Source organism: Dromiciops gliroides, chromosome 2 (assembly GCF_019393635.1).
Source record: "Dromiciops gliroides isolate mDroGli1 chromosome 2, mDroGli1.pri, whole genome shotgun sequence".
Taxonomy (NCBI): Eukaryota; Metazoa; Chordata; class Mammalia; order Microbiotheria; family Microbiotheriidae; genus Dromiciops; species Dromiciops gliroides.
In genome coordinates, this window is record NC_057862.1 from 558,537,733 (window position 1) to 558,551,152 (window position 13,420).

Below are 13,420 nucleotides of genomic sequence, written 5' to 3' on the forward strand. Positions count from 1 at the left end.
ATCTCAGGGACAGGCTGAGGGACTGTAATCTTTCAGTGCTCCCAAAGTGGTCTGCATTCAGGAAAAAATCTGATTGCTGACCCCTTGGTCTGAGCTCTGCAAGTTCCTGACCTAGGTTTTGGTCTGAGTTACAGCTCTCATCAGCCAGCTGGGAAGTTCTGATGGTTGAGTGACAGAACTGTAGGCTCCCTTTTGGTCTGGGATTCCTGCCCTGGTTATTCTTCTGCATGCTTCAGACTAGGCTATTTGGAAATGGGACCCTGCTCTGTTCCTGGGGTCTAAGCCATAGCACTCCTGCTTGCTTATGAATTTGCTTCTTTCTTGGTACATAGCTCAGGGTGTTCAACAGCTCCCTACCTGGAACTCCACCTCTGAGTGCAGGTCTTCTTAGTCTACCCTGGATCTGTGACCAAGAACTGGATAGTGGGCAAGAGAGCTATCAAATGCCACCTGGTACCATACCGCCAGTGCCTCAGTATGAGTTTTGGATCGCCTTTTATCCAGATAGACAGATTCTCCCTCTACTAAGCCATATCCTCATTGCCAAACCCAGTCCCCAGTATCCACAGACCTCTCTATCTGTCTCCCTATGCTGAGCTGTGTTAGAAAAGTGACTCACTCTGATTTTTTTTCTTAGATTTTGTCTCTGGGATTTGGTCTGGTGTATCTTCTAAATTTGTTTGGAAGAAGCCCAGCTGTACTGCTTCCTGATAGTTTGCCATCTTGGCTCTACTTCATCTTTTTAATTTTTTTAAAAAGATGCTTCATCATAAAAAGATGACTCTGGTAGGAGAGAGGGGGAAGGATACAGAAAAAATCTAGGCAATTTAAAAACAAAAGACATCAATAAAATAGATTTTAAAAAACAAAAAAAAATGGGCAATTTAAAAAACAAGATATCTATTAAATAAAATAAAATTTATTAAAGCTATTAAATAGAATAAAATCCATTAAAAACAAAAAAATTTGGGCAATTTAAAAACAAAAGATATCTATTAAATAAAATAAAATTTATTAAATCTATTAAATAGAATAAAATCTATTTAAAAAAACAAAAAAATCTAAGCAATTTAAAAACAAAAAGTATCAATAAAATCTATAAAAAAAACCAAAAAAATCAAAGATTAAGGAATGATTATTCATATCACAAAAGGATTTGCTGAACTGTCCTTTTAAATAGTAAGCTCTCCAAGTGTGTTTAAAATATAATAACAATAAAAATATTTGATGCACGTATTTTTTTCATTTTTAGGACCTATTGGGCAAAGTAACATACTCTTGTATTTAAATCACTTGATTAAATTCTATACTTTAGTCAAGTCATTTGTATTCGAAGCCTTTTATTCTTTATCTGAAGTATGAGGGATTTTGTTCACTGTCATAGGAATCTGCACAGTGAAAAGCCACGGAGTGAAGCTGTATTTGCAGGGAGGGAAGAGAACCTGAAATCATGCCATGCAATAATCTGATTTTGAAGATAAAAATCAATCTAGTTCCCTTAGAGCGGCTGACTGGGGAGTCAGAAAGGACAGTCTTCAGTTTCTTTTCGACTAGACAGCCCTCCTGTTCCCTTGGAAAGGACAAGAGGGGTGGAGGGGAAGGATAGGCTGCAGCTGCTAGAGGCCTATTCATAGGACTGAGCTCCATAATGTCCTATTGATTCATTAATTTACATATGATGGATTCAAAAAATAGTAGTCTGACCTCCCCTTCTTTATCACCCTGCCAGATTACAATGATTATCCAAATCAGAGGCATGATTGATTTTTTTTAAGTCAAATTACTGAGTGTTGGCCCTTCTGGGCATTCTTTGGTGACTAGGTAGAACCCATTCATTTTTCTAAGGCAATATCTTATTTAGACTAGAGAGTGGGAGAATTCCTACACTGCTCTTGTCATGTACAAAAATCTGAAACTCCATTGGGATCAAAGGTAAAAGGAAAATTTCCTGGACTTTTCCCTTTGCAACACATTCATTCATTCTTTCAGCCAACATTTGCTTAGAGTGTCTTCTCTGAACAACACAGTGCACAGTATAAAAGGACCAAGTCCCTGACCTCAAGGAATTTATGATCTTCTAAGGAAAAAGATTTTATATATATGTGTGTGTGTGTGTGTGTGTGTGTGTATGTCTGTGTGTGTGTATTTGCACACATGTGTAGAATCTGTTATTATATTTATTTGCTATACACACAAATATAATAACAGAATATGATAAATTCAGAGGATAGAAGCAAGGGCAGGAAATAGGATGAATACTAAAAGCATGGTACAATGCTCATTCCTTTTAAAAAAATAGAAAGTATAGGAATAAATGGAGCTTTTCTTAAAATGATAAATAGTATCTATCTAAAACCAAAAGAAAGCATTATCTGTAATGGGAATAAACTAGAAGCCTTCCAGTGAAATCAGGGGTGAAACAAGGATGTCCACTATTACCAATACTATTCAATATTATAATAGAAATGATAAGTATAACAATAAGACTAGATATTCTATTTTAAGAATCACAAAAGAAAACTACTTAGGTATTTTGGAGCCAGAGGGCAAAGTAGAAATTGAGAGAATCCACTAGTTATATCCTGAAAGAAATCCCCAAATGAAAACTACTAAGAATATTGTAGCCTAAATATAGAGCTCCCAGGGTAAGGAAAATATACTGCAAGCATACAGAAAGAAACTAGAGACAATATAACATTCTTGGGAGCCAACCTGCCAAAACAAATGTAGAACTAATAAACACAATTACCAAATACTCTTCATGCAAATAAAGACAGATCTAAATAATTGGAGAAATTTTAATTGCTCATGTGTAAGCCAAGTAATATAATAACAATTATACTACCTAAATTTATTTACTTATTCAGCTCCATACCAATTCAAATACTAAAAAATTACTTTATTGATCCAGAAAAAAATCATAAGAAAATTCATCTAGACGAACAAATGATCAAGAATATCAAGGGAATCAGTAGGGGGGAAATAAGAAAAAAGGAAGCCTAGCAGTATTGGATCTCAAACTATGCTACAGAGACATCATCATCAGAACAAGTTGATATTGAATAAGAAATACAGAGGTTGATCAGTGGAACAGATTAGGTATATAATATGCAAAAGCAAATAAGCACAGAAATCTAGCATTAGATAAATCCAAAGATCTTAACTACTGGGTAAGAATTCACTATTTTATAAAAACCATTGGGAAAATTGGAAAGTAGTGTGGCAGAGACTAAATATAGACCATCACCTCACACACCATCTACCAAGACAAGCTTAAAATGGGTACGTGGTTTATTCATAAAGGATGAAATTATAAATAAATTAGTGGAACATGGAAGAAATTACCTGTCAGATCTATGCATATGCAAAGTGTACAGAACCAAACAAGAGATACAGATGTTCACAAGATGTAAAATGGATAATTTTATTACATAAAATTTTAATTTTTTTTGCACAAACAAAAGCAATGCAGCTAAAATTAGAAGAAAAGCTGAAAGTTGGAGGAAAAATTTTTGTAGCAAGTTTCTCTGATAAAGGTTTCATTTCTAAGATATAAAGGGAACCGAGTCACAAGAATAACTAAGTTACAAGAATAAGATCCATTCCCCAATTGATAAATCATCAAAGGATATGAATAGGTAGTTTTCAGAAGAAAATCAAACTGTCAATAGTCACATAAAAATGCTCTAAACAATTAATTATTATAGAAATCCAAATTAAAAGAACTCTGAGGTACCACCTCATACACTTCAGATTAGCTAGGATGACAAAAATTTTAAATAGCCGATACTAGAGGGGCTGTGGGAAAACACCTATAATTATGCACATTAAGTGGATTTAGTCCAACAATTCTGGAAATAAATTTGGATCTATTACCAAAACACTAGTGAACGCTTTATGTCCTTGACCCAGTGATCCCACTACTAGATCCATACCCTAGAGACATTAAATAAAGAATAGGACCCATACATACAATAATATTAATAGCAGCTTTTCTATGGTATCAAAGAATTAGAAACTGAAGGTATGTCCATAAATTTCTTATTTTTTTTAACATGGCTAATGAAAGAATTTGTTTTGCATGAATATATATATACACACACACACATATATATGTAATATTGGGTGAGGAAAGGGAAAGGGAGAAAATTCAGAAATAAAAATAAAATTTAAATAATTTTTTTTAAAAAAAGAGAAGCAGTTTTTATAAAAAACAAAGAAAGAAAGAAAGAAAGCCTGGGGACGTTAGGGTGGTTGCAAACTGAATGTTTGCCAACAATTTCATGTGGAAATCAAAAAAATTAATGTGATCTTGGGTTGTTTTAAGAGAAGTATAGCTCAGGAACAAAGAAGTGATAGCACCACTGTACTCTGCCCTAGTCAGGCTACATCTGGAATATTATGTCCAGTTTTTTCTTTAAAAGTTATTTTAAATTCTGAATTCTCTATCTCCCGTCTCCTGCTCCCCCATTCATTGAAAAGGCAAGAAAACCAAAACCCATTACAAATTAATTTAGTCATGAAAAACAAATTCCAATATTAATCATGTCCAAAGAAAGAAAGGAAAGGAAAGGAAACAAAATAAAGAAAATGGGCTTCAATTTGCACTCTGAATCCATCAGCTCTTTATCTGGTAGTGGATAAAAAGAAAGTTTCTCCTTAAGTTCTTTGGAATTACAGAATTGTTATATAAATTATGCTCCTGAATCAGCTCAGTTCACTTTTCATCAGTACATACAAGTACTGATTCCTTGATTTTTCTGAAACCCTCTCCATTATCTCTTACACCACAATAGTATCCCTTCACATTCATATACAATAACTTGTCCAACCATTCCCCAATTGATGGGTATCCCCTCATTTTCCAATTCGTTAGCAACTGTGTTCAGTTCTTAAACCACAATTTAGAAAGATTCAGAAAAATACCAAAGAATGGCCCAGAAATGAAGTTCCATTTTTTAAAAAAATCAATATTTTACCAATGTTGTCAAATGGTTTTGAGTCATAGAACACTACAGTCTACAAAGATTTACAATTACAATTGAATATCACTTGGGCAATGTAGAGGACAATGGAGAAATGGAAGGTGGGTGTAGGCAGGCTGTGACACCTAACAAATAAGGAAGTAGAAGGAAAACAAGTAAATGCCCCATGAACAAAATAAATATCTAGTCAGTAAGTCAATAAACATTTATTAAGCACCTACTATGTGGCAGGCACTTTGCTAAACACTAAAAAAGAAAGGCAAAAAGACAGTCCTTGTTTTCAAGGAGATCACGGTCTAGCACATTAGTTGACCCCCCTTGTGGTTAACTTATGGGAGGACATGGACAAGAGTCATAGGGAGAAGCTGGACAGAAACAGATGAGGTGTGCATTGAGCAAGGAAATATCCACAACAATGAAATCACAGACCCATTTGAATATATGAGTCAGGTTGTTAAATAGGTTATTTTTGTGGACTATCTGAGAACCATTTATTACATTGCTTTAAGGAGATCAAGTTGAGTTCTCATTGTCTTACAAAATTTTACAATACAAATTTTGTAAGTTAAATATTTAATATATTTTAGAAAAACTCCAACAAAAATTGATAAAAATGAAAAAAAAATAGCACTTAGGAGAAAACCCAGGATGCTCATGATATCCATGATTTTCTTGGGAATGTGGGTCATTCTTTGCACCTAGCCCAAGGGACACTGTCCCGGCCTTTGGTTTCTTCTTTAATATCTTAAACTAAGGATTGGTGCCCTGACTTGCCTCTCAGTTTCTGCTCTTGCCCCTAGTTTCTGAACTACAGGATTCACCCAGTCTCATAATAAGGTCATGGACCACATCTCAAAGACTACAGGTCTTTTGTTTCTCTATCTTACCATCATTACCATACAAGTAAAAATGTTTGAGTATGAATTGGGTTTGAACAATGTCAATATATTTCCTTCTCTCATTAACTGGGTAGGGTCATTTCACCATGGTCCTTGAAGGGGTAAACTTAAGTTATCTAGAAAATTCATTGGTTTGAAATATCTTATTATCCAACAGGACAGTGAGAGAGAGTATGTGATAGAGATAGACAGAGAAGAGGACCAAGTGAGGGAGGAGGACAGGATCATTCCTTAGGAAGCACCCCATACTGTCTAATTTCCAAGTGCCTAGAGCCTGGCACTGGAGTGTTTTTTATTTTTCCTATGCCTCTTTTTCCTTCCAAGAAGCAGCATTTGCTCTATATCTCACCTCATTATGGTTTTCTCTATGTACCTTTTGAGATAATAATTAGATAAGTTGAACTACCTAATGTTCAATGTAGAAGGCTAGAGAATCCAGGAATTTTCCTCTCTTCACATGTGATAATTATATATTTTCACAGTGTCCTTGTGGGATCAATAATTGTCTAACCCAGAGGAATAAACTTCATTCATTGCTTTTGGATGTCTTTGGACTTCATGATGCCTTCATGCCCCAGGAAACTAATCATTAGGAAGTGTCATAATTCTGCAAGATCAAATCAGCCTTAGTACTCACATCTCATCATCGCCCTCTGCCCTCTGATTGGTAGAACCATATAAGCTCCAAAACCTCCATTTAAGGAGGGAGCCTGTCATAGTCTTCTCCTCATTTCCCACTAGTTACACTGCTCTGGGACTCCTTTGACTTTTCTATGATTTCAATTAAATTCAATAAACATTTATAAAACACCTACTATGAGCCAGGCATTGTGCTAAGCATCATCCCTTGCTGCTGGGTACCTTCCCCTACCCCCTGCTTTTCAACTTCCTTTTATATGTTGTTTTCTTCTATTAGATTGGAAGTTTCTCGAGGGCAGAGACTGTCTTTCTTTTTATTTCTATCTTAGCACAGTGCCTAGTATCTAGACACTTAATAAATGTTTATTGACTGATTGGCTGACTGAACTGGAACCCAGGACTTCTGATGCCAAATTCAAGGTTCTTTCCACTATGTCACAGCTACTGGAAATTGTTAGGAAAAAAGTTATTTTGGCTGGGGAAAAAGGTTTATGTTTGGGTATAAGAAGAGAGGCTTTAGTAATTATTAGTACCATTATAATATTTTTTTAAACCAACTTACCAAAAGATCAATGTTTCTAAGAAAGAAATTCCAACATTGGATGCTCCAACAACCACAATTCTGGCATTGATAGTCACTTTGGGCTCTAGCATTAGCTTTCTATTTGTGTGGTATAGCGCATAACATGGCTAGAAGAAAAATAAAACAGAAAATAGTAACTCAAGGGGAAAAGTGACTGATTTGCACCTAAAAATGCAATCACTTTATCTTTTACAATTGGTCAAAATTAATCCAATAATTTCTCAGTTCAACAGCAACAAAATGGACAGAGGGAGATACAAAGTTGAAACGAAACAGGGTCCTTGACTTCACAGAGCTATTTTTCTATTGGGGAATGGGATGCATAAAACATTATACTATATTACCAAATAACATAAGATAAATCTATTAAAGAAATGCAACTTCTATTTCCATTTTACCTAAAAGGAGCAATGAGTTATGCTTTAATAATATTTATATATAGTTTGACACTGCTTAAGTCCGTATGTCAGGTGGACATATTTCATATAAAGCCTAAGAGGTATTCTAAGGGAAGAGTTAGATGTTCTACAACACAGAGCCACTGACAACCTTCAATCTTTCATTCAATTTTTAGCATATTGTGACATATTACAGTTTATGTGTGCTTGTTCACAGGGATTTATAGATTATCTTTATTAAGTTTTTATCAAACTGACCCATATAAAATGGACAAGTGATTTTTAAAAATTCCTGCAAAAGAACAGTGGATTGAAAATAATACCAATACAACTCTGCTTTATGTTGCCAGAGAGCTCAATGTAGGTTCATGGTTTTTCTTTATAAAATCCAGAGCAATTGGTCTCAGAGATTCATTTTTGTTCTTTTGGCTCTATACGCTAGATAAAATTCAGTAAGATGAGAGACCACATATTAGCAAAGAATCTTTTCTCTTCCCTAGCCACTGAGCATAGACTAGCCTCTGCTCTATAGTAGTATAGGTATTCTGTTTTTCCTTCTTACCCTCTCCTCTGCAGGAGACCAGCAGCTTATCTGGAAACATACCCATTATAAAGGTAAAAACAGCAAATAAATGAAGTTGAAAAAGAGCATGAAACCTGAAAGGGCAAGTGATGCCAGGTCACCAGAAAGCAACTAGGGGGAAAGAGGGAGGGAGGATATTGAGAATGGATAAATTCACTAGTTCTCAGCCATGCCTCGTGGCACGTTCAGGACAACAGCAAGTTTTGTCCGAGTAGATCAGTCCTTGAGCAGATCATCTAGCCAGGAAAGGTTCCAAATGTTAATGATTATAGTTGATCCTGTGGTTAATCTGGGCTGGCAATGTCATTCACATACAAACAGCCCCCACTCTGCAACTCTTCTGCACCCCCCTCCCAAGCTCCAAAGTCCTCTGCCTCCACTCTACTGAAAATTTCTACCTCTCACGATCCCTTAGTCTCTCCTTCCACCCTGGAAAACCGCACTTTTTAGAAGCCCCCATTCCTTACAGGGAGCTACACTAATAAAACAAGCACAATCAATCTCCAAGCATTTATTAATGACCTAGCCACTCAGGTGGAACTTCAATTAAGATAGAATTATTCATTAAATGGTGAGTTTTCCTCTAGTTCATTCTAGATAGTTTGATCATTCATATATTTATTTGTTCAGTTCTTATTGAGGCCAAAAGATGCACCCTAGGGATTGCAGAGGACATAAACATGAAAAAGACACGTTTTCCTACCCCTCCCCTTGTCCCCTCCACACCTTAAAGAACTTAAAATCTAGTAAAGGTGGGGATTAAGGCAAGTATGGCAGCTAAGTGATGCAGTATATAGAACACTGGGCTTGGAATAAAGAAGATTCATCTTCCTAAGTTCAAATCTGGCCTCAGACTCTTACCAGCTGTGTGAACCTGGGCAAGTCATTTAACTTTGTTTGCCTCAGTTTCCTCATCTGTAAAATGAGCTGGAGAAGGAAATAGTAAACCACTCCAGTAACTTCACTAAGGAAAACCCCAATGGGGCCACAAAGAAATGGCCGTGACTAAAACAACTAAATAATAACAAGGCAAGTACACGAATACCCATAATACTCAACAAGTATGTATTAAAAATACCTACCAAATTCAAGGTGCTAAGAATACAAAACAGTCCCTGACCACAAGGCACTTGTGTATTGTGACTTAAGTTGTATGATAAAGTTACATAGGATAGATTGGATGAAACAGAGCCTGGAGGCAGGACTACCAGTTAGGAGACTATTCTAGGGAGATCATGAACATTTCAGTTAGAGTATTGGCCTCAAGGATAAAAAGATTTGCAGAGGCAGAGTCCACAAAACTTAGAAAATGAAGCCTGTCTAGATCTCCCAACTCCTGGGTCCCTTCCCCCTAAACTGCCTTGTTTTTAGTTGTTGTTTTCCCCCTGATTTGTACTTCTGTTTGTATATGAAATCTTTCCTGATAGAATGTAAGCTCCTTGGAGTGAAGACCCTTTCATTTTTGCCTTGTATCCCCAATATCTAGCACAATGGCAAGTCAATAAACATTTATTAAGTGCCTGCTGTGCTAAATTCTGGGGATACAAAGAGAGGCCAAAAATTTAGTCTCAAGCTCAGAGTCATAAACAGCGGAGAGGCATGAGTATAGAATCATCATGGATGGATCCTTCAGTGAGTTCAATTCTGGGACCCACATTTTAAGGTGGTCATTAATAAGCTGGAGCAGTGATCTTGATGGTGAGGTGACAGCTTAAGAGATAGGGGGAGGAGGTATGTTCACTGCCTGTGGAAGTGCTGTCATATATTGAAGGGATTTTTCTTTTTTGTTGTTTGTTTGTCCCTAAAGGGCATTATCAGGACCAGTTGCTAGACTTTACAAAAAGGAAGATTTTTGATCCATATAAGAAAAAATTTCCAAACAATTTGACTTGTTCCAAAAGTGGAATGGGTAGGGGTAGGGGTAGCAGAGGTTAATGAATCCCTGGAGGATAGGGGTCTTCACATAGAGATTAAATGAACATTTATTTGGGGTCTTAATAGAAAAGATTCCTGCTCAGATATCAGTAGGTGTGGCTTACCTCTAAGTTCTTTTCTATGCTGAGAATGTTATGATTCTGTGAATGTGGGGTTTTTAACCTATTGGGGTCAAAAGTTGTTCATCCAGAACCTATCTCAATTTAATTCAACAGCCAGTTAGATGCCCAGAGTCCTGTGCTGTATGCTGGGAACACAGTGACAAGATGGAAAACATCCTCTGACCTCAAGGAACCTGCATTCATTATAATGAAACTTTATGGGAGAATGAGAGCCAGAAGGATTGCGATTTTGTATGATGTCACTCAGTTAATTCATAGCAGCGCTGCACTCCTTTCACTATACCATTCATGTCCTCTCATCTAGTCCAGCTTCCCAGAGGTTGCCAGTACATCTTTACAATCATTTAAATACTGCCATTGGCACCTCACAAACTTTAGTAAGGAATTAACAAATGCAGAGAGGTGTGGGTAGCAGGTTTTGATGAAATAATCCCAAACCACAAGACTCAGGGATCTTTAACACAGTCTATAGATAGATCAGGTGAACCCAGGTTCTCTGGGAGGAGTTATTTTCTCCACAGTGATGTCTTGAGATCAAGGGAGGTGGGCATGGGATGTTCATAGCAAAATACCCTTACAGGTGGAGGAGGAGTGGGGCGAGTGGGGGAGGGGGGTAGGATGTGAAAGGATCTCCTGGCTTGTAGATCTGCCAGGTAAAACTATGGGAACAGGTGGTTAAAATACTTGCTTTAATGAAGTAAATATCACATGGGGAAACAAAAATCACAGACCTTTAGAACTGAACTGACCCTTAATAATCATTCCATTCCAAGCGTGCCCCCTCCCATTTTACAGAAGGGGAAAATGAGACCAGAGAGGCGTAGAGCTCTGCCTAATGCCACACAGCAAATTAACTGCAGAAATCAGACCTCCCACACCAACTTCCAGTACAAGGTTCTGGCCACTATGTCCTGTGACCTCCCATAGGTTCATATGAATTAAGGGTGAAAAGGACTTCAGAACTATCTAATGTGACCCCTTCATCTTACAGACGAAGAAGCAGAAGCCTCTCAGCTTAGATCAAACAACATGGCATTATTAGAAAACCTCTGATTTCTGTGAATATGGTTTGAAGTCCACACACAAATGCAAAATGTCTAGAAACTAAATCCAAATGTGAAAAGAATGTTTGTTACATCTCAACTTCATCAAATAACCACTATTTTAACTGTGCAGTAAAAAATACAGTATCATCAAGTAATCACAAAAGCTATTCTACTCAGTGAACAAGTCAAGAAATACTTAAGGAAAGGCATTTTCTATTGATACATCGCTATTCCTAAACAGTATGTGACTGACATGGGTATTCTCAGCTGGTTTCCAAGGAGTGCAGTCCTTTAGCAGATGCAGCCAATACACCCAGCCCAGCCTTGTGTTTTGACTGCTTAGAATAAGGGAGGCTCAAACACATATACATTGGTATGAACGGTTTCTTCAAAGGTATCTTGTCCGAGTTTAATTAACATGGCTAAAATGTAAACAATTAAATGGGGACGGGGGTCAGAATCCAATGCTCCTTTAAAAAGGGGTGCATTACTGTATTTCATCCTATTGTGCTGTTTTCCAAAAGTGAGAGCCAACAATAAAAAATGGAGCAGTAATGTAATTCATTGGTTAAGAATTATATCTCATTTATGAAGCAGCTCTTGTATCAATGATACAAAGGCAGCATATGAGGAGAACATAAGTTTTTTGTTCTTCACACAATAGCTTTAGCACCAACAGCTGTCATGCTTCAGAAATCACCTTTCTAACGGCTAAGTACACTAACTGTCCGCAGGGAGTTAAGAATTAGGTAGATTGGTCCCATAGTACTCCTGTATTTTAACAAAATGTCAGTACAAATGACTCTATGTTTCCCAGAGGAGTGATACAACATCACAATGATTTGCAATAAACTTAATTTTGTACCCCAGTTTTAATTAAAAGAATATTTGTTACCAAGTATGATGAAATGTCCAATGACAATCTAATTCTTGAAATTCTCAATTTTATTCTGTTACTCTAGATTCATTTTAAATGTTTCAAAATTTACCATTTTGAAAGCTTCTACTTCTTGTCACATTTTTTTTTCTACATATAAGGCAGAGGGATGCTTAAGTAGTAACCACAAATCAAAGTGACTCCTTTGCCAAAACAATATGGGCCTTGTTTTGCATATGAGCTGTTTATTCCTTACCTCCTAACACCCAGGTGGCACAGTGGCCCTGAAGTTAGGAGGACCTGAGTTCAAATCTTACCTCAGACACTTATTAGCTGTGTGACCCTGGGCAAGTCACTTAACCCCAATTGCATTAAACATCCAGGGCCATCTCCTGTGTCCTGATTATGTATCTTGCCACTTCACCCAGATGGCTCTGGAGGAAAAAGTGAGGCTGGTGACTTTGCACAGCCCTTCCTCACTTAAATCCAATTCATTGCAAGTCATGACATCTGTCATGGTCCTCTTTGAGAATAAAGGACAAACAACAACACCCAGATTGTAAAGACAGGAGAAAGGTAGCAAGAAATAACTTTTTCCATTATCCTGTTTGTGTCCATAGTCAAAAGATTCTTAGACTAGAGATCTCATTTTTAGTAAACTTTAATTTCGAAAGATCTCATTTTTTAGTAGACTCTGCTTAACCCTAAAGACCTATGAATGTCTAATATTGACCATTGTTATTTCACTGATAAAAACAGTGTATTAAGCATGAAATGATGTCAGTTATAAAGTTTGTGGACTATTTTGTATGTTACCAAATCAAGCACTAGTACCAACAATGAGGGTTTGGAAAATTCGGTTCTCATCTGCTATACCATCAAAACAAATGCTAAGTGGATAGAAAGGGAAAGGGAAGAATTTCTGAGGCTGTCTTTCTTAGGAAACCACAGTAGCATTATGAGCGAGTGAGGGAGAGCCTTTAAATGTAGAACTCAGCAATATTTGCTCACAAAAAGGACCGCAAGCATGGTGTGTAAGTTGACCTTTTACATTTTAAATATATCTGCCTTAAGACTGGCAAAAACACAGATCTTAAATTTTTATGTGGAGGGAGAGAAAGGATGAGTGAAAAGTTCAAGTTGGGCCTGGAAGAAGAGACTATAGTTCAGTTGGAAGAATCAATGCCTATATGTAAGAGAGGATAAACAATAAATTCATACTATATAATCACATCAGATCCCTTGTGACTAGAGGGCAATCCTTTTACTCATAGAATATGGGAGTTGGAAAGAACTTCAGTGGCCATATTGTCCACCCTACACATGAAAAATAGTTTTTACTATAATAAACCT

At 36.8% G+C, this 13,420-nt stretch overlaps 1 protein-coding gene across 1 annotated transcript in view; it reads right to left on the minus strand.

Moving 5' to 3' along the window:
- The window catches only part of CFAP61 (cilia and flagella associated protein 61), a 354,788-nt gene that overhangs the window by 157,520 nt on the left and 183,848 nt on the right, over window positions 1–13,420 (minus strand). Inside the window, exon 18 of the mRNA XM_043987819.1 lies at window positions 7,086–7,213. Within this exon, the coding sequence (XP_043843754.1) occupies window positions 7,086–7,213 (128 nt within the window). The remainder of the gene's footprint in view (window positions 1–7,085; window positions 7,214–13,420) is intronic.